Below are 27269 nucleotides of genomic sequence, written 5' to 3' on the forward strand. Positions count from 1 at the left end.
TTAACTCCTCTCACCCCAGTCGCCACTCAAGTGCAACACAGCAAAAATAGTCCATTCATCTGCTGACACAGTAACTCAGACACGTGATGGTTTCTTTTAGTCACTGGAGTTTTACTAGATAGTTTCACAAAGACATCTTCATCTTCCAATATGCAGTCACAGTCTTAAACCCCGACGGGATTTCCCATAGCAACAGTCACGATGTTCAATTTATAGAACGACCGCTTCCCTGGCACATGAGTCTCCTAGAAGTTCTCTAAACCCCTCAACACCTCTATGGACATCATTGTACAGTGGAACCTTGGTTTACGAGTAAGGCTAGGTTCACATTTCCGTTGTTTTGCACCAGTCACATGCGTTGTACAACGGATAACAATAATTGAAATTAGAAAGCGGATTCCGTTGTAAAACGAGAGCGAGAGAATGATCACCTGATCATTCACAATAGCCGGCCGCTGGCTTTAGAGAGCGATCACCTGATCTTCCGGCGGCCGGCTAATGAGAGCGATCAGCTGATCGTTCACAATAGCAGTCTGCCAGCTTTAGAGAGCGATCAGCTGATCTCCCAGCCGCCGACATTTGAGAGCGATCAGATGATCTCCCGGCGGCCGGCTATGTGAAGCCCCACTGGTGTTGTGTCGGTGCATTACCTTCAGGGACTCCACGTGGATGGAACAGTCTGGTCACAGGTAGGGAATCTTCTCTTAGGATTGTCGTGATGCCACTCTCGGTATTGCGGTCAGGGTGACCGCCACTGCAGATAAAGGGGTGCCTGGGGCTGATGGTGGGTGCAGTCAGTTGTAGTGGCCTCCCGAGAGTGAGGCAAGCCCCAGGGCCCTGTGTAGGTGTGTGGAACCACAGGTCGCAGAATGACTCAAACACAAGCAGAATGTCTTTCAGGGGTTTTACTCACATTAGGTGGCAGGGTGAGTGACCCGGGCGTAGCTGGGATGAACCAGGCTGGAACCAGGTATCCTTCCGGCTGGCTGATGAGGGTGACTACCAACTCGCCTTCCTTAGCCCTGTGTGATTTTGTGGTGACCCCGACTTGAAGTCCCTACGGGGGTCACCCAGGGGAGTTGCTGCTGCCTGTTCTCCCCTCGTTTCGGCCCATTTGCTTGTAGCCTGGACCAGGTCACTCCGGCTGCTTGCCTCCTGTGAACTATGGGCCCTTTCTTTTCTACGTGGCTGCGGTCTCTGTGGTGTTATCTTGGAGGTCTGATGTGCCCCCTCAGGCAGGTTTGGCAGAAGAAAGGTGAATCTATCTCTGCACTGGGACCTGTTACCCTTGCGGGCTTGGTACCTCCCTGGCAGTCCCCTTACTCTGCCACCCCTTTGCTCTCTCTAGCCTTGGGTGGATTTCGGGTGGCACTACCAGGTGACCGATCTCCCCCGTCAGTAGTCACTGCGCGGACGCTGTTAGACTGCAACAGCTCCAGGGTCTGCTCCTCACGTCTGCTCTCCCTGAGCTGCACACTAAACTGGCTCACTGCTCCTCCTCTCCTGTTCTTGCCTATGCCACCTAGCAACCAGGCTCTCTACCACACCCCTTGAGTGGACATGGAGGCTACGCCCCCTCCTGGAATCTCTCAGGAGTCCTCCCAAAGGTACATGTGTGAGACCTGATTACTATGCGCCTGTGTAGTCACACCTCGGTCAGCCTTCTGGATTACTTGTATTGTACTGCCCCCAGCATGGGTGCAGTACTCAGTGGTGCCTGACCAGGTCAGGGGCGCCACAGCTATTGTGAACGATCTCTTCTGGTATGTATACTCCATGATGGGCATTTGCCTTTTGGATCCCTTTTGACCATTTGGTTTTGGGTTTTGGATGTAACAGCCATTGTTACTCTCCATATAGTTAGACTCTCTGACTATTCAGTTTTTATGGCTTTTTGGTATTTATACCTGTGATTTTTATGGCTATGTTTCACCCATACTTGATATCATCGACAATTGTGTCTATACTAGGTATAGTTTTCCCATCTTTCTATACTTTGTATACGGATTATTTAATTCTCATAGACTTGGTGAATAATCACTTTGTTTGATCCGGGATTCCCTGTTGTCAGTGTTCCTCTTGCTATTGTGCCTCTCACCAAACACCTTAATAAAGATTCACCATTGCAGTTGGGTTTTTTGGTCGTTTCTTTTCTCTTTGTTTCTGGCCTTTTCTTACCCTGAAGTTACCAGGGAAGCGATCACTACAACCTTACCATCTAGTGGCCGCACCAACATTAACACAGTATTTGTTAGACATAATACGTTACACTTCCTTATGGGGGAGGCAGAGCCTAGAATTCCAAACTTCAATAGAAATGATTGATAAAATGCAAGAGGAGGCAAAAAATAAAAAAAAATTCTTTAATCTGCCATAAGTGCCACAGTTCAGCCCTACATTCGGTAGGTCTTTCTCAAGCATGTAAGATCAAAATGTCGCACTTATGGCAGATTAAAGATATGTTTTTTATTTTTTCACCCACTTTTGGATGCTGTCAATCATGCCTATTAATGCATACTTTGCCAAGTTGACTCCTTGGCTCTTTTTTACTTTTACTTTGCATCCTTTTATTTAGGATTTTTATGCCCCATCCTAATGTGTCCTCAATAGTGCGCTATGGGCCTCTCTCTTTATATTACTGTCTGTGTATTGCACACTGTCAAGTTTCGTCAGTTTGAGGTGTCTGCAGAATTCTTTTCTTAAACTTGGCGACGCTTTCAATTTTGCATTTAGAAAAATAAAATACATTTTAAAAAAACAGTGTTATTGGGTCTATAGCCTTTAAATAAATAAAAAAAGTATAGGGAGTTTAATAAATAAATTCTGCCATACCAAAGGACATAGGTGTACATTTGATTGTGTACATTTTTTAAGAGTCCTCATCGTGGGAAGTTCTCATAAATATTACTTTTTTCTGAAATCCATTTTTAGTTTTTATGTTCTTTAGCACTTGTGAGATTTTTTAGCCCAAAAGTCTTCCCATATACTCCGTAGCTCTTGTCCACGATAATGGTGAACTGTGGCAAGTGTCCGAAATTTGCAATGGTTGTACTCAATCTTGTGTCCATTAAGTACATTTCTTGGGGGTTCAGTAGGTGGAATCTGAAGCTCATATAAGCAAATTCCCATAAAAACATCTTCATTGGGGATGACCCTAATTTCTTGGGCCACATCATAGATTTTCTTTGCCATGTCAGCTGAAAATACATATCCAGGACCAGCACAATAGGGCGGGTAGGTATTATTTGGGTAGATTTCCGTTGGTATGTACCATTTATAAGCCTTGCTCCTCATAGGTCCAGTGTTCCTAACTATGAAGCCTGTGAAGTAATTTGTACGAACAGGTAAGTCTGGATAAAGAACATTATGAATCAAGTAGTCTACATTAAGAAACATGTCGTTGTCTATCTTCATGACATAGCTGGCAGAAGGACAAAATTTGGTCACCCACTCCATACCCATTAAGGTTTTCAAGGTCAAATTGTAATAGGTGTCCATGAAGTCTTGTTGTACGATGTCTCCAAAGGTCTCACTTTCCTCCTTTAACAAATCCCTAGTTCTCTCAGGAGCAATTCGAGGTAGACCCACCAGAAAAACCATGACCACCTCAACATCATAAATGCTTACATTTCCCCATGTTTCTCGTATTGTATGTCTAGAGTCAAAATCTTGGCACTCTCCTATCACCATTAAAATAAGGAAAGGCTTCCGGTACTTGCACTTGTCCGGCTGGTTAATGAGGAACTTGTATGGAAATGGATACGGAGGAGCCAGGGGGTGCTTGAACGCCGGGTAGGTCATATTATTCACAGGTTTCTTTCTTTCCTGTAATTTTATAGAATCTCCAATTGATTTGTTGATCATTTGTAATTTTCTTTTGTAGAAGACTAAGCACCCGAACATTATCAGGAAAAGTAGGCTAACAAATTTCAAAGAACAGATTCGGCCTTTCATATTGCCTCCAAAGATGCAGATCTTACCAAGATTCCTGTAAAGATAAGAAAATGTTAAGAAAACAGAAATTCTGGAAAAAACTTGGACAGTAATTTTCAGCAGTCTACATTATTTCCAGCAGTAAGATGCAGGGGCATATCTATAGCAGATACAGGGAATGCAGTCGCACCCCCTGTAACATAAGCAAAAATCTCTTTGCCTTAAATATTAAGATAAAAAGTATTAACTCCTTTTTGCTACAGCCACTTTTCTTTTTTGCATTTTTTTTTCCTCCCCTTCTTCCAAGAGCCATAATTGTCTTCAGCAAGATGAGTTGTAGATTTAAATGTTAAATTTTACCAAAATATTTCCTGGAAAATGGGGAAGAAAAATCCAAATGTGGTGAAAATGAGTAAACAACTCAATTCCGCCATTGTTTATTAGGTTTTTAAAAAAATCTTAAATTAGTAAAAAAAAATAAATGGTTTGTTTTGTGATCTTCTGATCCCTTAACTTTTTTTTATTTTTCTATTGTTTGAGATATTTTTGTGTGGCAAGGTCCAATTTTTATTGATACAATTTTGGGGTACATATAATACCTCAAAATGGCAGCTATGGAGGCATCAACGTGTCATTGGCTGCCATGGTAATCCATTAGATAGCTCTGGGTAGGCAAGTGCAATAGGGTCTTACACAAAAACAGAGAAGAGACACACAACCAGTAATACAGGCATAGTACAACTGCTTCTGAATACACATGCCCTAAGGCTAAATCAGGAGCACTGGAACCAGAATAAAAGTGTGGAAGAACCACGCTGCTGCACACAAAATGTAGATCTAGTACAATGGATGATGTGTGAGAGGTGGTATATTTCTACGCGTTTCAAAAGGAAACCCCACTTCTCCTTCAGGAAGTCCACCAATCCTCAATAATATTTGCAGATGATACTAAACTTCGTCTGTATAGTGTATTTGCCTATATTGCATATTTGATGTCTGTGTTGTATATTTGCCTGTATTGCATACTTGATGTCTGTGTCGTATATTTGCCTGTATTGCATATTTGATGTCTGTATTCTGCATTTGTCTGTATTGTGTATTTCATGCACGTATTATGATTTTTATGTCTGTATTGTGTATTTGCTGTGTATATTTGTGTGAATCAGTGATGGTCAAAGCCATGCCGTCGGCAATATTTATGCCATCAGGGACAACCTCGGCAGACAGGTTTAAACTGAGGTACCACACTATGTATACTGCTCAGTGCCGCTGTTGGCAGCATAACAATGCACGATGAGGCGGTTTGTACTGACAACATAGAACTCTGCTCAGTGTGTCTCCTTCACATGAGCAAAATTACTGCCCAGAAGAAAGGCCCGGCAATCTACTTCCCTATTATGCCAAGAAAACTTGACAGTAAAAGACTAAATAGAGCGATTCGAGCAGGCAATGAACTTTTTTACCAAAAGATATGTAAAGGGATAGAAAGCAAACATCTAAAGGGCAAGACCAGGAAGGCATACCAAAAGCCAAAAGAGATATGTGGAAAGTTTCAACTAAAAGTGGTAATGTTGAAAAATGCCAAAGTGAGTAAACTAACTGAGCCAGAACAGATCAAGGAAAGATAGAAGGAATACATAGAGCAACTCTACAAGAACAACTCAGTGATGCGAGAAGATACGAAGATTTTACATGATAGCAAACCAAAACTCTTAAAAGACGAAGTTGTTGTTGCCATAAAGATTCTTTGAAAAATAAAGCACCTGGATGTCACAAAATTCCAATAGCGCTAATAAAGTCTTCTGAAACAGCAGATGATGTAATCACACGTCTGTGTCTACAGATATGGACAACTGGTAAATGGCCCAAGGACTGGACAAGATCTAAAGAGATGCTACTAACTATGAAAACTGTTACGAGGGGGACCCGGGGAAGCGTGCCAAGATGGGAAATGGACTGCTTCCGCCGGTCAAGGTCCACTGTGCGGTGTAAGGGACCGCCGCTATGGTGGGTGAAGAGTGAGCGGGTTGCTGCTAGCAATCGTCTGGAATGTCACAGACGATCTATGTACACCGATCTGCCCTAACCCCTGAGGGTTGTATGGCACAGATCTCACGGCTCGGTGTACCTGTTGCACGGGGAAGCACAGAGGTGCCCACGCACGTGAGCCAGTGGAAGTCACGAGAATATGGCACGAGGGTAGCACAGAGGTGCCCACGCACGTGTGCTTTCAATAACCAGGTGAGTCCAATGGAGACTTGAGGAGCTCACCTGGGACAGGAACACGGCCTGTTGACGGGGGTACTGCCGGAGCAGCAAGGCAGGAACACGGCCTGCAAACGAGGTACTGCCGGAGCAGCAAGGGCCAAGCCCACAAGAGACAGTAATGCCTGAGCAGTGGCGTGGCAGCACGCTGCCAGACATCCAAACATAGAAGGACGGTCGCGCGCCGCCATGATGGCAGGGGGAGCTTTTAAGGAGGTGCAGCTCCACCCGAGGGCGGGCGCGAGGCGGAGATGACGGACTTGACCCAATCAGGGTCCACGACGTCCCAGCCTGGCCAGTCAGGATTCACCACGTCACCAGCCTTGTCATCAAGCCGTGTGACGTCAGTGAGCGAATCAGGACCCACCACGCATTGCACATGCTCACCCTCCTGCCTCTGGGAAATAGAGGCGGGATCCTCGGTCTCACAATGTGCAGAGATAACGGGAATCTCACTGCTTCCCTGAGCAGTAAACCTCTGCACATTGCGCAGCCTCGCAGACCTTCGGGGCCGCTGAGCAGGAGAGTCTGCGGCAGGCCAGGAATGGGAGACCGCTTCACTCCTTGTAACAGGAGAACCACTAGGTGTCACCCTTCTGCTGCCTCTCTGAGAAGGCATCTCCTGCACACTGCGCAGTCTGGCAGACCTTCGGCGCTGCTGAGCAGGAGTGCTCGTGGCAGGCAAGGAATGGGAGACTGCCTCAGTCCTTGCCTCAGGAGAGCCACGAGATGTAACATTACCCCCCCGTCTAGGCCCCCCCCCCTGTCCGTGCTCGAAGGCTGCTATCAAACCCGGGGCGCGGATATGATCCTCCAACTCCCAGGATCTATGCTCCGGACCACGGCCGGCCCACTCCACGAGGTAGTACCTCTTGCCCTGTATGACTTTTGTCTCCACAAGTTTTGCCACCTCAGGGTCGTCGGACGGGGAGTCGGTTTGAGCCGGCAGGGACCCCGAGAATTTATTAAGTCGTACGGGTTTCAGGAGGGACACGTGAAAGGTGTTGGCTATAGCCCAGCGTGGAGGGAGCTGGAGTCGATATGCCACTGGGTTTACCTGCTGTAGTACTTTAAACGGACCCAGATACCTAGGGGCGAATTTGGCTGCCTGTACCCGTAGGTTAACATTCTTAGAGGACAGCCATACTAGGTCACCAGGGGCGAAGGATGGTGCAGGGCGGCGGCGAACATCAGCCGTTGTCACCATCCGGTCTTTGGCCCTTTTAAGAGCCTCTTGGGTGTCATCCCAGATCTCCCGGGCCTTGGTCGCCCAATCCTCCACTCTAGTATCGGGTGACGTAATGGGCATCGGAACCGGGATTCTGGGATGTTGTCCGTTATTGAGTAGGAACGGAGTCTGGCCAGAGGATTCATGGACCGAATTGTTAATGGCAAATTCGGCCCAAGGAAGGAGGTTAGCCCAGTTGTCGTGGTGCGTGGATATAAAATGGCGGAGGTAAGTTACCAAGGTCTGATTAGTCCTCTCCACTAGTCCATTGGTCTCGGGATGGTATGCGGAGGAGATGTTCAGCTCTATCTGCAGGAGCTTACAGAGCTCTCTCCAGAAGCGAGACGCGAACTGGGGACCCCGGTCGCTCACCACCTTGTCAGGCATGCCATGCAACCTAAATACATGCCGAATGAACAAGGTGGCGAGAGCACGTGACGTCGGGAGTCGTGGGAGAGGCACCAAGTGGACCATTTTAGAGAAGTGGTCCGTGATGACCCATACAACCCTGTGCCCTGCTGACTTGGGCAGATCTCCCAGGAAGTCCATCCCTACCACTTCCCAGGGACGATCCGGCACAGGCAGTGGGTGAAGAAGACCTGCCGGTCTCTGCCGGGACGGCTTATTCCGAGCACACGACATACAGGCTCCCACATATTCCTGTATGTCCTGGGGTAGTCTCGGCCACCAATAATGCCTGGTCACCAGGTCTCTGGTCCTTTTGACCCCGAAGTGACCCCCGACCTTGGAGGCATGGGCCCACGATAGCACCTCGTTCCGTAGTTCAGGGGGAACGAGGGTTTTTCCAGGTGGCACCTGGTCCAAAGAAGGGGGAGTGACCATCCTCAAGCTGTCCGGGGGTAGTATAAGACGAGGCTCCTCCTCGTCCTCCTCCAACACAACCATACAACGTGACAAGGCATCGGCCCGTACGTTCTTCTCACCGGCCAGGTGGCGGATAATAAAGCGGAACCGGGAGAAGAATAAAGACCAACGGGCCTGCCTTGGGTTCAGGCGTTGTGCTGTCTGGAGGTATGTGAGGTTTTTGTGGTCAGAAAAAACCTCAAATGGATGCTTCGCACCCTCCAGGAGATGCCGCCATTCCTGGAATGCTAGTTTCATCGCCAGTAACTCCCTATCCCCTATGGAGTAGTTCCTCTCGGCCGGAGAAAAGGTCTTGGAGAAAAAGAAACACGGATGTTTCCTTCCTCGTTCGTTTTTCTGGTACAGGACTGCACCTGCACCGACCGAAGAGGCGTCTACCTCCAGTAGGAAGGGTTTGGAGATGTCTGGACGATGAAGGATGGGAGCTCTGGAGAAGTGAGTTTTGAGAGTGTGAAATGCCTCTACCGTTTCCCGTGTCCATGCTTTGGGATTAGCGCCCTTGCGGGTAAGGGCAATGATGGGTGCTGCCACCGTCGAGAAGTTGGGAATGAACTGGCGATAATAATTGATAAACCCCAAGAATCGCTGGATCGCCTTCAGCGAGCGGGGCTCAGGCCAGTTCATCACTGTCTCCAACTTCCCCGGATCCATTGCTAACCCCTGACTGGACACTATGTACCCCAGGAACGGCAAGGATTCCTGTTCAAAAACGCACTTTTCCAGCTTAGCATATAACGAATGGGTGCGGAGCCTCTTAAGTACTCGGATGACATCCCTCCGATGGGTGGTAAGATCGGGGGAGAAGATAAGAATGTCATCCAGGTATGCAACCACGGAAAGATACAAATCCCGGAAAATGTCATTCACAAAGTCTTGAAATACGGCGGGGGCATTGCAGAGTCCGAAGGGCATTACTAGATACTCGTAGTGACCGTCCCTGGTGTTAAAGGCGGTCTTCCACTCATCGCCCTTTCGGACTCGCACTAGATTATACGCCCCGCGTAGATCCAGCTTTGTGAAGACCTTTGCCCCGCGGAATCGATCAAATAGCTCAGTAATGAGGGGCAAAGGGTATTTGTTCTTGATTGTGATTGCATTTAATCCCCTGTAATCGATACAGGGGCGCAGATCCCCTTCCTTCTTCTGCACAAAAAAGAACCCTGCACCAGCCGGTGAAACAGACTTGCGAATGAACCCCTTCGCCAGGCTGTCCTGAATATATTTGGACATAGCCTCCGTCTCTGGAGCAGAGAGTGGATACACTCTGCCCCTAGGGGGCTCGGAGCCTGGCTTCAGGTCTATTCGGCAATCATATGGCCGGTGGGGAGGAAGAGTATCTGCGGCCCTTTTGGAAAAGACATCCCTGTAGGCCTCATAAGGTGTCGGTAAACCCGGCCCCTCAGTATTCCCTGAGGACCCAACCGACCTAATGGTAGCGGGTGGTTCGGTAGTCACGAGGTGCTCTCTACAGGATCCTGCCCAGGATGAGATCTCCCCTGTTGCCCAGTTGAGTATAGGAGCATGCTGTCTCAACCAGGGAAGACCCAGTAGGATCTCATCCGTCCCCCCTGGAAGCACCAGAAAGGACACCTGCTCATGGTGTCCCGGTGGTACATCCATCCTGAGAGGGATGGTGATCTGGGTGATAGGATCGAGTAGTATGGACCCGTCGACTACCCGGACCCTGAGTGGCTTGGGCAACAGAACCAGGGGAACTGAGTATCGGGTTGCCAGGGAGGTCGAGATGAAATTGCCTTCAGCGCCTGAGTCCATGCAAGCCAGGGCAGAGAAGAGAGTAGTGCCGAACTGCAACTGGGCGCTGATAGTCAACCTAGAGGGAGAAGTAGCGTCTAGAGTCCCCCCTCTGATAGAAACTAGACGCTGTCTTTTCCCGACGGTTTGGGACATAGGGTAGCTATGTGTCCCCTCTGCCCACAGGAAAAGCAGATGACACAAGACCGAGAACCTGGGGCAGAGGAGACCACCTTGGACACTTCCATTGACTCCACGGAGTCGCCTACAGGACTGGCTGGGGGACCCGTCTGATGGAAGACGGGAGTCAGACGCTTTTTAGGCCGAGAAGACGTGGGTGCTGAAGAGACCTCGAGCCTTCGCTCCGCCTGGCGGATGTCTATGCGAGAGGCAACCTGAATCAAGGACTCTAAAGTGGCAGGCACCTCATGTGTGGCCAGTGCGTCTTTGACAAACCCTGCCAGGCCCTCCCAAAACACAGGGACAAGGACCTTATCCGGCCAGTCCAGCTCTGCGGCCAGTGTCCTAAAGTGTACAGCAAAGTCTCCGACTGAAGCAGACCCTTGCCGAAGTCGTAGGAGGCACAGCGCGGAATCGTGGGTGACTTGAGGCCCGAGGAACACCATTCTCATGGCCCCAAGATAAGCTGCTAAGTTATTCACCACACGATCTCCGCGCTCCCACAACGGCGTGGACCACTTCAGCGCTCTCCCTGTGAGCAGGGACTGGACGAAGGCTACCTTCGCCTTCTCGGTAGCGTAAAGAGTCGCGGACAGCTCTAAGTAGGTGGTAACCTGGTTTATAAACACACGGCACTCAGAGCTGTTGCCGCTAAAGCGCTCTGGAAGCGCAAGGCGAGGAGACCTTCCGCCCAATAGCACAGCCTGGGTAGCCGCCTGGGTGGCGACTGTCGTCAGAGTAGTCTTATCGGAGGAAGACTGCTCCACTGCTGCCAATCGTGACTCCAACTGCTGCACATAACGCAGCAACTGCTGCTGCTCTTCAGCCATAGCCAGACCTTTGGCGAGACCGTAATGTTACGAGGGGGACCCGGGGAAGCGTGCCAAGATGGGAAATGGACTGCTTCCGCCGGTCAAGGTCCACTGTGCGGTGTAAGGGACCGCCGCTATGGTGGGTGAAGAGTGAGCGGGTTGCTGCTAGCGATCGTCTGGAATGTCACAGACGATCTATGTACACCGATCTGCCCTAACCCCTGAGGGTTGTATGGCACAGATCTCACGGCTCGGTGTACCTGTTGCACGGGGAAGCACAGAGGTGCCCACGCACGTGTGCCAGTGGAAGTCACGAGAATATGGCACGAGGGTAGCACAGAGGTGCCCACGCACGTGTGCTTTCAATAACCAGGTGAGTCCAATGGAGACTTGAGGAGCTCACCTGGGACAGGAACACGGCCTGTTGACGGGGGTACTGCCGGAGCAGCAAGGCAGGAACACGGCCTGCAAACGAGGTACTGCCGGAGCAGCAAGGGCCAAGCCCACAAGAGACAGTAATGCCTGAGCAGTGGCGTGGCAGCACGCTGCCAGACATCCAAACATAGAAGGACGGTCGCGCGCCGCCATGATGGCAGGGGGAGCTTTTAAGGAGGTGCAGCTCCACCCGAGGGCGGGCGCGAGGCGGAGATGACGGACTTGACCCAATCAGGGTCCACGACGTCCCAGCCTGGCCAGTCAGGATTCACCACGTCACCAGCCTTGTCATCAAGCCGTGTGACGTCAGTGAGCGAATCAGGACCCACCACGCATTGCACATGCTCACCCTCCTGCCTCTGGGAAATAGAGGCGGGATCCTCGGTCTCACAATGTGCAGAGATAACGGGAATCTCACTGCTTCCCTGAGCAGTAAACCTCTGCACATTGCGCAGCCTCGCAGACCTTCGGGGCCGCTGAGCAGGAGAGTCTGCGGCAGGCCAGGAATGGGAGACCGCTTCACTCCTTGTAACAGGAGAACCACTAGGTGTCACCCTTCTGCTGCCTCTCTGAGAAGGCATCTCCTGCACACTGCGCAGTCTGTCAGACCTTCGGCGCTGCTGAGCAGGAGTGCTCGTGGCAGGCAAGGAATGGGAGACTGCCTCAGTCCTTGCCTCAGGAGAGCCACGAGATGTAACAAAACTATTGGACTTTTGCGCTCATACCTCATGCCAGCAAAACACTATAAAACCCTACAAAGACGGCATCAACCTTACTATGACAAACAGCTGCCAGAGGAACAAGCAGGAATCAGAAAAGGCCGAGGAACAAGAGATGTAAACGCTAACATTAAATGGATGATGGAAAAGGCCAAAGAATATGATATATATTTTTGCTTCGACTAAAGCAAAGCCTTTGACTGTGTGGATCACCACAAACTTTGGAATATCATGAAGCATATGGGTGTGCCGAACCATCTGATCAGCCTCATCAGCAACCTTTACATCCACCAAGAAGCAACAGTTCAAATGGAAAATAGTGACACAGCAGAGATCAAAGTAGAGCGAGGCGTCAGGCAATGCGGCATCTAATCACCATTTCTCTACAATTTATATGCAGAAGCTATTATCAGGAAGGCTGGACTTGCCGAAAAAGAAGAAGGAATAAAAATTGCTGGACAAGTCATCAACAATGTTAAATTTGCAGATGATACAACATTGATAGCAACAAGCATAGATGGAATGAAGGACGTAGTGTCAAGAGATTGAAAGCTCAAAGATGGGACACCTACTCAATACACAGAAGACAATGGTATTAAATACTGCCAGGCATGGCCAGGACATATTTGAGATTAACTGCAATGAACTGGAAGTTTTAAAGGTCTTCAACCTACTGGGATCAATGATAACTCAAGAAGATACAGCGATGGCACCAGAAGTCAATAGGAGAAAAGCTATGGACAAATCAACAATGAAGTCACTTGACAAAGTCTTCAAATCGACGAACATTTCACAGTTGACGAAGATACAGCTTGTACATAGTCTGGCCTTTTCTGTAGTCACATATGGATGTGAAATCTGGACAAAAAAGAAAAAAGACAGAAGAGAAATCAATGTCTTTGAAATGTGGTGCTGGAGAAAGATGTGGCAAACAGAACAAACAAAGCAAGCCAGACAAGATACTCAACGCAAGGATCACAAAGCTATGACTTGCCTACTTTGGACACATCCTATGTAAAGACCAATCACTAGAGAAGGACATCATGGTCAGAAAAATAAAAGGACCTAAGTAAAGAGGAAAACCAGCAACCCAATGGCTTGATACAATCAAGATAACAGCGGAGAAGATCCTGGTGGACCTATCTAGGCTTGTACCATCTTCCTGCTTGTGTCGTGGGCGGGGAGGACGCCGCCGCTGCTGGTCGCTCGCCAACGCTCGGGTCCGGCTCTGCTGCGGCTGCTGCTGCTCGGTGGCTCGAGCGGTGGGCCGGATCTGGGGATTCGAGCGGCGCTCCTCGCCCGTGAGTGAAAGGGGTGGTTGGTTTGGGGGATTTAGTCCGTGACGCCACCCACGGGTTGTGGTGAGGATGGGCACCACCGCTGCTGATGACGGGGATCCCGGGAGCGATGGTGGGGAGCAGCTGGGATGTTGTTTTCCCCCTCCGTGGGTAGGGGTCGGTGGTCCCGGGGCCCGGTGATGTGACGGGGAGGCAGGATGGCTGGGATGCAGGGTTCCAGGGGCAGCGCGGTGCCGATGGCACTGGTGTACTCACTCAGGCAGTCAATGACAGAGTCTCTGGTAAACCAAACGGCTGGATGGACGGGTCCCGCAGCCGGCTGCAGTGTCTCTCCCCGGACAGGTGATGGCGGCTGTCTTTCCCTGCACCTTGATGTACTCAGTTGACTACTATGGATCCCCAACGGTAGTCCGCTCCCCGGTGGATGGATGCCGGATGAGCCCGTTTGCCCGCAGGCGCTGCTCCTTGGGTCTCTAGCCTTAGGCGGTAGCTGTATACCCTCACGGTGTGGGCGGTTGCCTTCTATTGGGTCTTTGGTTGTTAGGAAACCCCTGGGGTTCCGGTCACATTCGGATTTGACTATTGTCGGTGGCTCCAAGCCTGGTCGGGGTCCGATGGCCCTGCCTGTGTGTGCTGGCTTCACTTCGCTCCTCGGTCGGTACCGGCGGGCCAACCCTGGTCCTTCGGTTCCACGTTGCTTCACCACTCCTGCAGATGGCCACCACCGTCTGCCAACCTTGCTGTCAGTGCCTGGGCCACAAACCCACTATGGGGAGATAAGGTATGCAACACCAGTGACTATGTAAGGGGAATACATGAAATAGCAGAAACTGCTGTGTGAATACTGACTTGAAAAATCCAATAGCTACATGTAAGAGTGAAAATGTGAAAAATGGAATCTGCATTACTGCCATGAACATATGAATAAAGAGAAATTTAGCTACTGAATTGATCAATGCAATAGAGCCCCAACACTACGCCAAAGTATTTCTCTACGTTGGGGTCCCTAACTTGTGTGTGTCCTCTCATGCAGTTAAAAAACTTACCGTGTATGGGAAGCTGAGACCCAGGCTATATATGCGTATGATATGGATTGGCAATAGGTGTGTGGGGAGGGTTCACAAACGAAAAACTACTAACAATAAGGAATAACGTTTGGAACACCATTCTAAGTCTGAACTGGGTGCAAAAACCTAAAAAAACATCACTATGGGGAGATAAGGTATGCAACACCAGTGACTATGTAAGGGGAATACATGAAATAGCAGAAACTGCTGTGTGAATACTGACTTGAAAAATCCAATAGCTACATGTAAGAGTGAAAATGTGAAAAATGGAATCTGCATTACTGCCATGAACATATGAATAAAGAGAAATTTAGCTACTCTTTATTCATATGTTCATGGCAGTAATGCAGATTCCATTTTTCACATTTTCACTCTTACATGTAGCTATTGGATTTTTCAAGTCAGTATTCACACAGCAGTTTCTGCTATTTCATGTATTCCCCTTACATAGTCACTGGTGTTGCATACCTTATCTCCCCATAGTGATGTTTTTTTAGGTTTTTGCACCCAGTTCAGACTTAGAATGGTGTTCCAAACGTTATTCCTTATTATTGGGCCACAAACCCAGACACTCAGTGCTTGCTCCTCTCTCTTCAAACTCCAAAACTACTCTCTGACACTTTTCCCGCCTCCAGGCCTGTGAACTCCTCGGTGGGTGGGGCCAACCGCTTGGCTCCACCCCACCTGGTGTGGACATCAGACACTGGAGGGAGGGTGTTTGAGTGTTATCTGTGACGACCTGGCTAGTCCAGGGCGCCACACTTGTACTGTGTAAGGATAGAAGAGCAGAGCACACAGAGCATACAGCACAGGGATAGAAAAAGGCCAGTGCTATTGTGATGTTCTGTTTCAGTGCTGATAAGTCACAATGAAAATGGGAGTAGTAGTCTCAGTCCTTGGATTCTAATCCAAAAATTCAGGTGACATACTGCAGTAATATCACCTTAATATCTGCTTTTTTTATACAATTTAAGCAAGGAGGATCAGTATTAAACCTCTCATTGCTAATTTTTAATTCAATGCCTGTTGTGTGTCACTGAAAGTCTGATTGTTGTATTATGAGATGCGCAAGCCACAGGTTTTTTTTTTTTTTAAAGACAAATCTCTATAATCCTGGCGACTATAAGCTGCGGCCACCACCAGTGAGCTCTTATATACATCATTCCAGAATACTGTATATAAGAGCCCAGGCTGCTGTGTTTACCATAAACTGTTTTAGAATACTCACCTAGGTGGGCAGTTTGGTCCAATGGCTGTCTCTGATCTCCGGTCCGACGCCTCCTCTCTTGGGCGATCGGATTTTCTATCCATAAAAATCTTCTCTAACTTGAGTCTGCTAAGCGTCTTACATCGAAACAAGCTCGGTGGTCATTATTTTTCAATAGGTTTAATATTTTTGTAACCTATCACCCTGTAACATTAAAGCGGATGCCTTGTCTAGGAGTTTTCTGGGAGGGAGGGAACCCTGTGAGGAACCTGTCCCCATCCTTCAGAAGGCAGTGGTGGTGTTGGCTTTCAGTACTGATGTTGAACCTGAGATTGACGAGGCTTAAGGTGAGGGTGCAATCTGGGGTTCCATTTAACAAGTGATTTGTTCCCCTGAATCTTCACCTTAGGGTTCTGGGAGAGCATCATGATTCTGTTCTGGCTGGTCACCTTCAGTGAAAGATACTCTGGATCTCATGTTACGTATTTTTTGGAGGGACTAGATTCAGGAGAGATGTGGTATGCTATGTGTTTGCGTGTGCCACCTGTGCGTACTCTAAGGTATCTCACTCTCGTCACTCAGGATGTCTGAAGACTTTGAGTGTCCCTACACAACCTTGGATAGATATTTCCATGGACTTTATTATGGATCTATCTTCATCTGCTGGTTGTATGGTCCTTTTTATAGTGGTGGATAGGTTTTCTAAAATTACATATTTTATCACCTTATTGTCATTACCCAATGCTAAGATTTTAGCCCAGGTGTTTATACGGGAGATCATCAGACTCCATCTAATATTGTTTCTGATAGAGGAACTCAGGGCTTTCTGCTCTCGATTAGGGATTAACCCCTTAACCCTAGAACGTATACCTGGGGCCTCGCAGGCCTGCTAGGTTACTTGTTTTCTATGGTAGATTTCTATGGTTGCGCGTTCTAGAGTTGAAGACGAAGCCAATTTTGTACTTAATGCCCAGGCCATTTTTTGCACTTCTAACCATGATAAAGCCTTAATTTAGGTTGATGCCATTCAGTCATGCACCCCTCTTAAACTGTCTGCAGTCCAAATTATGAGTCACTCATGGTAGCATGCATACCACTCTCTTTCACTCACACTAGAGACGTAATCAGATATGAATAGAAAGTAAGACTGATTTATTCCGGAAGTGAAAATACATTTAACCGGACTTATTGGCTAGGTGCCAAGAATACGTAACACGTCTCCTATTGGATAAAGTAGAACAGCTTATTCTGTGATATACAATTTACTGTAATGTGCTTGGTTCCTCATTTATATTAAGCAATGTCAGCATGATTCACTTGTCACAAGACTCCGTCTGTCTGAGTCTTATGCCAAGAGATATATGTGTGGTACAGTTCAAACACCATCTTAAATCCTGTTCTTTATGGATATCTCCATATATACTCCTATATACTCATAATCTTGTCCATAACAGTCCCCCCTTTGGAGATAGCCAAAAAGTCTTTCCTTACTTTCCCAGGTCTATTGATCTGTCCTAATGCCGATGGTTACCTCACTCACATACGAGATAACCCATCCCTTGTTGCTGAATCTTCCCACCCAACAGACTATGCATAGGAATCCAGATCCTGACCGTATTCTCTAGACTGTCCTCATGGCTATGTTCCGCTGGCACACATTATTCAGGAAGGGGGAACGTGGCAGTAGTCCTCTAATTGGCTAATATTTATCAGGGTTGGTTTCAACCAAAGTCTCATGCTCCTCAGTCCTCAGGCAGTAATGGTGGGACATCATCAAAGATGGGATGCACAGTCGTCTTCTGGTCCACATGCTTAGATACCATCGTCCTGGCACAAAGTATTGGGTAGAAGAGGGAAACAGCCATCTCCTGGTCTCAGGTCCGACATCTCTTTGTAGTGGAATGCATGGATCTTCGTCCGAAAGAAAAAGAGTGAGAGAAGAGAGAGAAAGAGAGAGAGAAAGATTGAGAAGAGAGGAAGAGAGAGAAAGATTGAGGAAAGAGAGAGAGAAAGAGAGGAAAAGAGAGAGGAAAAGAGGAGAGAGAGAAAGGAAAAGAGAAAAATCTAGATCTGGTTGGATCTGGAGGAGAAAACTCAAAAACGTATATTAGGCAAATGTTTAGTTAAACAAACAACAAGCTTAGTTGAAGTATCTGGGGGTACTTCTAAACAGGATTTCATAGGGTCTCAACCTAGTGGTCCCTGCTGGGGTGTATCTGACACTGAAGAATTCAAGGGGAAGACTCTCATGCCCTTGCTTTCTACACTGCCCCATCCTCCCAACCTTCCCTCTATTCTGTGGCTGGTATGGGGTGTGTAGAGTCAGTTCTGTGTCTAAGGCCTGCCATATCTCTTTGGCTGGCAGTGAAAACAGGTCACTAGCCACTTTCTCTAGTCTCCGGGAGCCCACAGCTGCACCCTATCTCAGTCCTCTTCTTCTTCTGAGACTTGGTCTTGTAGGGTCAGGACAATGTTTTCTCAAGACTTTCCATCTTTCCTTTCTTCTTCACATCGGGGTCATTCAAAAAGCACAGATTGACTGACTGTTTCTTTGGTAAGTGGTCTTGGGGCTTCTTTGGATGTTCTGTCAGTGAGGGTACTTCTTACTGCTTCCCTTGACTTCTCCAATGTAGGCCTCAACCCTGCTCACCGCGACTCTGTCTGACAATAGCAAAGCTTCCATCCGTTCTTCTATGGCCTCATGGCGGCATACAGTTCCATTGGCAGTGATCAAGTCTCTTGTCTTCCATACAGAGTAGATGCTGGCTGCTATCTTGCAGGCTTCAGCGAGAGCACATACATCTGCTTCTTCACAGACAGGCATGCGGGTAGCGACTGCTCTATCAGCACAGCGTCTTCTGCTACCACCACCATACCCATGTGGAACCGTCTTCTTGATGCACATCTTGATCCATCCGCAAAGGGGTTAAGTTAGGGTCCAAAGGTGTATCTGTCACTGTATCGAATCCAGAGTTTCCTCAGCTATGCCAGAGTCGACTACCTCTTCCACCAAGGTGTCAGAGGTGGGACACTTTCCCCTTGGAAGAGGGAGAAGTTTAGCAGGATTAAGGACCCCACACCGGGAGATGGTGAGTTTGTCAGGGAGCAGTTTGTCACTGGTGCTTTAGGTAGGTGTTCAATCTGGCTGAGTAGTAGTAGCCAAAGGGCTGCTGTCTTCCTCCATGGCAAACAGGTAGAATGACTTCTGGGCTGGAGATGACGTGATGATACTCTTCAGGTGACTGTGACTGTAACTCAGGTGACTGTAGCACATCTGTATGTGGGGTGATCTTGTAAGCTGCTAAATTCATCTCCAGACATCTTGTTACTTGAAGGAGGGTGTCTTGGTCCTTACCAGCTGTAGTTTGCATGTGGGTTCTCGGAGTCCTGATACAAAGGACTATACCCAGGTTTGTAAGAAAGAGCAATGGGTGTAACTTGGGGTCAGGAGAACACTGAAATTCTAAAAACTAAGACTCCCTAAAACTCCGGGGAAAGAGAAAAGAGCACAAGAGGGTTTGGAAACTACCAAGCAGCACCCCCTGACTACATATACACAACTAGGAAAAAGCAGTGGAGCGTATCTACTCTACCTCTCCTGTGCTGACCCTGTAGCTGGGGGCCATTGTTAAATCATTGTCATCTTCCTGCCCCCCCCTCGGTGGCTTCTGTTACTCCAGCAACAAATAGGCCAGTGGCCTTGGGACTTAAGATGGCTGGAAAAGGGAACTAGGTGCGGCCCGACCTGAAATGACGTCTGGGCAGGCTAGGGAGGGCGTTTGGTGGGCAGGGGGACAAAATACACAAGTCCATCCCTCTGGGTACGACTTATGAGGAGGGGGGCGTTGCTTCCTAATGGGCTTGGCCACTTCCCAAGGTGCCATTTTCTGAGCTGGTGCAATATAGAAATATTTACTATCTCCATCCCATTCCTCCTTCCATGCCAATTTTCATGCCAATTTTCTAACATCTTTTCACGTTCTATACCATGCCTCAGCATCCATAAGGAGATCTTTATCTTTCAAAATCCCTCACTTATTTAACAAAACATTTTTCCATTCCTGCTCCTCTAATCTCCCTTTTGGCAGTGATCCCTGAAGGAGCGACTTCATATTTTTTTAACATACTTTTTACCTTTTTGCTCGCTTACTAATTCTTTTGCCGTTAACTTGACAGGTGTGGACTGATTAGACCCCATGCCTAAAGGGTACACAAACTAACACGTCAACCTGGATGTCTGGTCTGCCGTTATACACCTTCTCTCTCGGACCAGAGACTATACACATCCACAGAATACACAAATTTTCTACCTCAGTCCACAAAACCACAACACAAATGGGTTGTCCTACCATGAAGAAGTGTCACGTGGGTGATAGAAACTAGATTCACCCTCACTATATCTTACTTCAAGTACTAGCAACCTCTGTTCACACTATATACACCTTATTTGAACGGTCCGTCCAGAACATCAATAACACTGATTAAAACCAAAGTCAAGGGATTCTGCCGATGTTCCTCCTACCAGGGATCGCGGAGAACACATCAAATTCCACCAGATACAATCAGGGCTCTTACCATAACTCTGTACTGGCCAAAACCAAAGTCAACCCCCCTATCGTCTCCTCTCCCTGGAAGACGCACCAGGATACAGTCAGGGCTCTTACCATAACTCTGTACCTGGCCTTCAGACTTATTAACTTACTGACTATCGACCGGACCCGTCACACACCAGTGTATCTCGCAGTATACATAACAGTATACATACAGTTAACTTCAAAGTACAGCTTCAGAGGTTTTTTTTTTTTCCTTCACTCAAAGACAGCCCTCACTACATTATCGTGACACTTCCTCTTTTTGGCAGCCGTACGAACAAAGCACACAGAACTTCCCGTTTCTCGTAACCAGCAAGTACTCCACCTGCTGCAAATAGACAGACATTTCAACAGGTAGACACAGGTCAACACAGTGACATAACAATAAGGACACTATATATACCAGCCAGGTGGCTGATCTCACCTGCAGATATAACCATATATATCCATATATAAATATATATATATATATATATATATATATATAACCAGCGTATATGACAACTTCCTCATTTTCCTCTACCTTTTACTCAGAGAAAAATGAAGCTTAGAACTTCTGCTTTCTCCCAGAGCAGACAATTACATTTATACAGACAGCTTAAGGTGAACCTGACCACCTTGGTGTGGGATCTCTTAGGACGGCTTATCTCATGCGAGATGGCGGTCATTAGGTGTCTAGACTGGGACAGCCCAACCCCCCTTTCGAAATGCAAGTACACGTATGAGGTTGCAAGGTGAGATTATACAAATGTTCTCACCTGCATATGGAGTGCGCATCTCCATCCCCTCGTGCAGTTGCATTCGAATCAAGGTGTTAGCACGGCCGTCCGCCATCCAGAGCTCCGTCCTAAGGTTCGTTGGGCGCCAAAATGATAAAGCCTTAATTTAGGTTGATGCCATTCAGTCATGCATCCCTCTTAAACTGTCTGCAGTCCAAATTATGAGTCACTCGTGGTAACATGCATACCACTCTCTTTCACTCACACTAGAGACGTACTCAGATATGAATAGAAAGTAAGACTGATTTATTCCGGAAGTGAAAATACATTTAACCGGACTTATTGGCTAGGTGCCAAGAATACGTAACACGTCTCCTATTGGATAAAGTAGAACAGCTTATTCTGTGATATACAATTTACTGTAATGTGCTTGGTTCCTCATTTATATTAAGCAATGTCAGCATGATTCACTTGTCACAAGACTCTGTCTGTCTGAGTCTTATGCCAAGAGATATATGTGTGCTACAGTTCAAACACCATCTTAAATCCTGTTCTTTATGGATATCTCCATATATACTCCTATATACTCATAATCTTGTCCATAACAACCAGTGCCACTTTCACAGGTTAAAACTCAAGAACACGTCCACGGATCCCAGTGATTCTGCTGTTTTTTTCATGACATATTGTCATTCAGGATAGTTATAAATTTAGGATATTAGTTGCTTTTATTTGTGAAAAAAAGAAATTTGATGAAAAGTTTGAAAATTTTTCAATTTTCAAACTTTTAATTTTTATGGCCTTAAAAAATAGTTAATAAATTACATTTCCCACACCTCTACTTTACATCAGCGCAATTTTGAAACAACATTTTTTGGGGTTAGGAAGTTAGAATGGTTCAAAGTTCATCAGCAATTTCCCACAATTACAAAACCATTTTTTTAGGGACCACATCACATTTGGAGTGACTTTGAGAGGCCTAGGTGACAGAAAAAAAAACTAAAAATGTCACCATTCTAAAACCTGCACCTCTCAAACTGCTCAAAACCACATCCAAGAAGTTTATTAACCCTTCAGGTGCTTCACAGGACCTAAAGCAATGTGGAATGAAAAAAAACAAAAATTATCATTTGACTTAAAATTGTTGCTCTTGCCCCAATTTATAATACAACAATATGGACCCCAAAATGTGTTACCCAATTTCATCTGAGCGCACTGATATCCCACATGTCGTCAGAAACTTCTGTTTGGACAAATGGGAGGGCCTGGAACAGAAGGAGCAATATTTGAATTTTGGAACAGAAATTTGTCTGAAATAGATTGCGGGCACCATGTTGCATTTGCTGGGCCCCTATGATACCTAACCACCAGAACCTCCACCCCCACCCCACAAGTGACCAAACTTTGGAATCTAGACACCTCAAAGGATTTAATCTAGGGGGTATAGTGAGTATTTTGAACCCACAGATACTTCACAGAATTTGATAACATTAGGCCGTCATATTGAAAATTTTCATTTTTTTTCACTGTCTGATCAATAATAGACAGGTTAGCAAGAATTAACCTTGGCTAGCCTGCTTGTTAGACTTCTTTGATCACATGTAAGTGTGACGCCCTAGACTAGCCAGGTAGTCACAGGTAGACCCCCTGTACAAACACCAACCCCTAATTAGGTGACAGCAGCCAACCTACAAACCCTTGTCACCTCTCTGTGTTCAATGGTCACTCCAGGGGGCGGAGCCAGGTGGCTGGCCATGCCCACCGAGGAGTCCAGAGGGCCTGAGACAGGAAACAGTGGTCAGTTCCCCGTGGGGAGCACAGTGTTTAGTTCAGTCAGTACAGTGGAGTAGAGATCAAGTGCAGCAGGCCTGTGGCATCAGGTCTGCAGCGACAACACTGACCGGTGGCGGGGTCATAGCCCTGATACCGTGGCAAGGAGGCAGACAGTGATTGCCGCCTGCAGGAGCCGGGAAGACGGCTGGTGGAACCGTAAGGGACCGGGACAGGGTAATGGCCCGCCGGTACCGAACCAGGGAACCAACCGGAAACCGGAACACCAGGAGGGGTACTCAGACCCAGAACGAGGTCCAGAAACCACTGGACCACGTCGAATTCACTGATTGAGGTCTGGACCTTAGGTCCTTTCCCATCCCAAGACCCGAAAGATGGCAACAGCCCACCGAGGGGGATAGAAAGCCACCGCACAGGCAGAGAGATCCCACGGGCCAGCGCCTGCGGGCAAACAGTTTCCCTGACACACATCAAGCCGGGGAGCGGACTACCGTTGTTGAAGCATAGGCAGTCAAGTTCTACCACAGAGGTGCAGGAGAAAGGCGGAAACCACCAACCTGAGAAAGGGGCAAAGCGCAGCCGGCTGCGGGCACCGACCACCATCCTTTTTGGTTTACCAGAGACTCCGGTGTATCTGTCATAGGGAGTACAACAGTGCCCTCGGGCTGCGCACTGCACCACGCCATCTTGCCCGCACCTCACAACCACTGGGCCCCGGGACCATCACCCCCTGCCCATGGAGGGGTCAACACCAGGCTGCATAACACCACCCTGGGAGCCTAGTTAACGGCAGTGGTGGTGTCCACATTCACCACAACCCATGGGTGGCATCACGAACTTACACTTTTAAACTCTACGGCCTCGGCCGTGGACCTTCCCCACCAAAATCCCTACACGTAGCGCCAACTCCCTTTCAGACTGACGTGACCCCCGGGGCCGGAGGCGCTCGAGCCACCCACCAAACGAGCCCGGATCTGAGTGGCTCGGCTGCGGCTGAGTGTGTGGCTGTACATAAGGAAACCAATCACTTCTGCGCCCTCTCATTTTTAGGCTGAAGGAAATATTCTACCTATGCCAGCTATAGTTTATGCTGTGGTGGTCTGTGAGCTGTGATGTCCCAGACTTGCTAGAGAGAAAGTTGCTTTGTGCCTGGTGTTGATGTGGAGTTACCATCATCTTGTTATTTCCTCCCTGCTCTTCTTTTCCTCCTAATCACTTGTTATTTTATACCTCTGTGTGACAGAGATTTGGTTTCCCCTGTTTGTCTATTTCTGTGCGTTAAATCACACTCCTCTCTCTGCCTCACCTGGGAGAGGAGGTGGGGATATAAGATCAGAGCTGGTCAGGAGCAGGACCAGTAAGACGACTCAGACATCCCCACCATTAGGGGTAGATCTGAGAATACGGATAGTGTGACACCCTGGCAAAACCAGGTAGTCACACAGTTTAGCCCCTACACAACACCTATCCCACACAGGGTTAAACCAGCCCACCTGAAACCCTAGTCACCCCCCTCAGGGAAGGACAGACACACCAGTGGGCGGGACCAGGCAGAAGGAAAACACCCACCTAGGGGTCTGGAGAACCCGGGGGCGGGAGAGCAGTCAGTTTGTAGTTTGGAGTTGAAGTGAGTGGAGGTGCAAGCTGACAGGTGCCAGGGTCGGAGCCCTGACACCTTGGCTAGGTGGCAGACAGTAGCCACTGCCAGCAAGAGATGGGAAGATGGCTGCCGGAGATCCGAGGTGGACCGGTGCAGGGTTGTAGCCCGCTGGTACGACACCGGAAAACCGACCCAGAAACCATGCACAGAGGGGGTACTTGGACCCTGAAGCCAGGACCGGCACCAACGGCCTAGCTAATTAACTAATTGAAGGCAGGATTTTAGGTCCTGCCCCAACCTAAGTGCCGAAAATTAAACAACCACAGAGAGGGATAGGGCATCTGCCAGGGCCCTGTAGATCCCACGGGTCAGCGTCTGACGGGCACGGCTCCCAACCGAAGGACTGGGAGTTGACTCCCATGTTACACACCGGGAAGTCTATCTTAGAACAACACAAAGTGCAGAGGAGAAAGGCATTGACTACTAGCCCGGGTGTGGGACCAGATACACCCGTCTGCGAAGTCTGCGGAGGCCGGCCACCATCACCTTGGTTTACCAAAAGAACTGTGTGTTTACTGACTCCACACATCAGTGCAGCTTCATCCAGCACCAGGACAACCAGCTGTAAGTGTGCTGATGCCTGCAACCCTGCACAACACTGGGGCATCCATCCCTACCCACGGAGGAGTTAACATCCAGCTGCCATCACATCTCCCCCGGGGAGTCTCCCAATGGCAGCGGTGGTGCTGCATCTCACCACACACCGTGGGTGGCGTCACAGACAGTTTATTGCAAATCTCCGTAAATATACGTCCCCTTTCATTCAAAGTGTCCGCGCGACCCCCGGGTCCAGAGAACCCCTCAAGCCACACCGTAGACCCGGATCCGAGCAGCAACGGCTGTTGACACGGGGGCGTCACAATAGCACAGAGCCCCCCTAGTGTGATGGTTAGCTTAGGGGTATCACTTTCCCACTATTCCCATAGTCCCTCATGACAGCTTATTTATCTGTGCTCTGTGTTTTGATCTATTGCTGCCAGACATTGGACCTCCTCTGATCATCTGTTTATCCCTTTGCTTTGACCTACTATCTTCATGGTACTTTGAATCTTGACTATGCATTTGTCTTCCCCCCCTTAGTTTACAATGTGCTCACTTGGTATCTGAACCTGGAAAGTTTGACTAGCCTCCATTATGGCTTGTCTATGAATCATGACTATACGATCATAGTGAGGAACATCACAAAATTAGCAGATAGTAAATCTCCCATTAAAAGAGCCAATACCTAGTAATAAATATAATACCTTTTATTAGATATCATTTTAAAGTATTAAATCAGAGATAATACAGCAAAAAAGGACAATGAGGGACCATTAGGATATACAAAAATATGTACAAAATTCCCAAACACTAAGTGGGATCCATAATAGAAATTGCATTAGAATCACAAAGAATTTACTAGTAATGCAGAGTTAGATAAAGTGCGCAGTGGAGATGCAAAAAAATATGTAAATAATGAAAATTAATGAATAATCCGCAATGTATATCAAACTGCTCAAGTGTGCACCCTATATATCTCCATTAACCTGCAAGAAACATAAACTGCTTGTAATGTGGAAATCATCCACTAGGTGGCAGCAATATTATGTCTCAGTACCACTCATCAAATGCCACTATGTATAATAAAACAATACAACTAGAGCTAAGATGCTGGAATAGGATTGTAAACGGTGTAAAATCAATCTACTTGGTTGGTTGTGATACTGTGCGTGGTCCTGGATCCCTCCACCCTAACGTACGTTTCAACCTGCTCCCTCAGGGGGTGTGGAAGCAGATACCTGATGGAAAAATTCTCCAATTGATGACTATCGACCCAGAAAACAACAGCCTCATAGACTCGCAGGTACCAGCTCTGGATTATACTGTACCAGCCTGATGCATACACAGACGACAGAACATTATGTCGGCTCACCAGAGAAAATTTCCTATGAGATCGCATAGATGACTTAGAAAATTGGTCTCGGAGGCGCAATCTTTGTATTGTTGGACTGTCAGAATCTTTTCCTTTTGGGAAACTGCAAAACCTAGGTGAGTCTGGTATTCCTAAAGCTCTTAACATTCCAGGTGGTTGAAGGATTAAAAGGGTACACCGCATTGACCACCAAAAAAGGGACGTTGTTAACAGTCACAATAGACACCAATGGCAAGTCATAGTAAAATGTCTATCAAGTGTTATAGTATATATACAATACTTGGCACAAAATATGTGATTTTGGTTCTATTTATTTTAAATATCCAGAAATTAAACAGGCACAAATGTTTTAGTCAGTGTGCTGAAATCATACAATAAATGGGAATATATACAGTTGGTAAAATTAATAAAAAATATTGTCACAACTGGTGGAAAAGCAGAAGAACAACAATAATAATAATAGTAAAGGTGGAGAATAAGCTTATTCATTCTCTGGTGATGATAAACTTGTGGATGGGATCCTATTACAGAGTCAGAAATTAGGTAACACGTCTTAGAAAGCTGCAGAATAAGAGACTAAAGCGAGAGAAGATCACAATGAGAACTGTATACCCAATAGTAACTATTTCCCATTAAAATAGGTATATAAGCTGTGTGCTCAAAGAGTGAATGCAGAGAGAACCTTCCATAGAAGTAAGCGTGCATGATAAATAGAGAATAATGTGTAGGGAAATAATATTCCAACATACCAGACACGTATCCCTGGCATCAGGATGATTGAGTGCTGAGTGCAGAACGCAGCATCCTCCACTGG

General features: G+C 47.5%; 1 protein-coding gene across 2 annotated transcripts; it reads right to left on the reverse strand.

The window, feature by feature from the left end:
- Window positions 1-10: 10 nt before the first annotated feature.
- LOC142302032 (beta-1,3-galactosyltransferase 2-like) lies at window positions 11-27269 on the reverse strand. 2 transcript variants are annotated; one of them, XM_075343106.1, is made up of 2 exons: window positions 27205-27269; window positions 11-3988 (listed from the first exon to the last, which is right to left on the reverse strand). In XM_075343106.1, exons 1-2 carry the CDS (start codon window positions 27222-27224, stop codon window positions 2944-2946), a joined length of 1065 nt encoding a protein of 354 aa, XP_075199221.1. In that variant the 5' UTR covers window positions 27225-27269; the 3' UTR covers window positions 11-2943. The 2 variants fall into 2 exon arrangements, with proteins under 2 accessions (XP_075199221.1, XP_075199222.1); XM_075343107.1 differs by lacking the exon at window positions 27205-27269 and adding an exon at window positions 12884-12918.

This window comes from Anomaloglossus baeobatrachus, chromosome 4, assembly GCF_048569485.1.
Source record: "Anomaloglossus baeobatrachus isolate aAnoBae1 chromosome 4, aAnoBae1.hap1, whole genome shotgun sequence".
Classification (NCBI taxonomy): Eukaryota; Metazoa; Chordata; class Amphibia; order Anura; family Aromobatidae; genus Anomaloglossus; species Anomaloglossus baeobatrachus.

Excerpts from the sequence above, each read along its gene's own strand:
- LOC142302032 (XM_075343106.1), bottom strand. The coding sequence starts at position 27,224 with ATGCCAGGGATACGTGTCTG. Across the intron at positions 3,989-27,204 it reads ATGCCAGGGATACGTGTCTG|GAATCTTGGTAAGATCTGCA; the intron begins GTATGTTGGAAT and ends TTATCTTTACAG.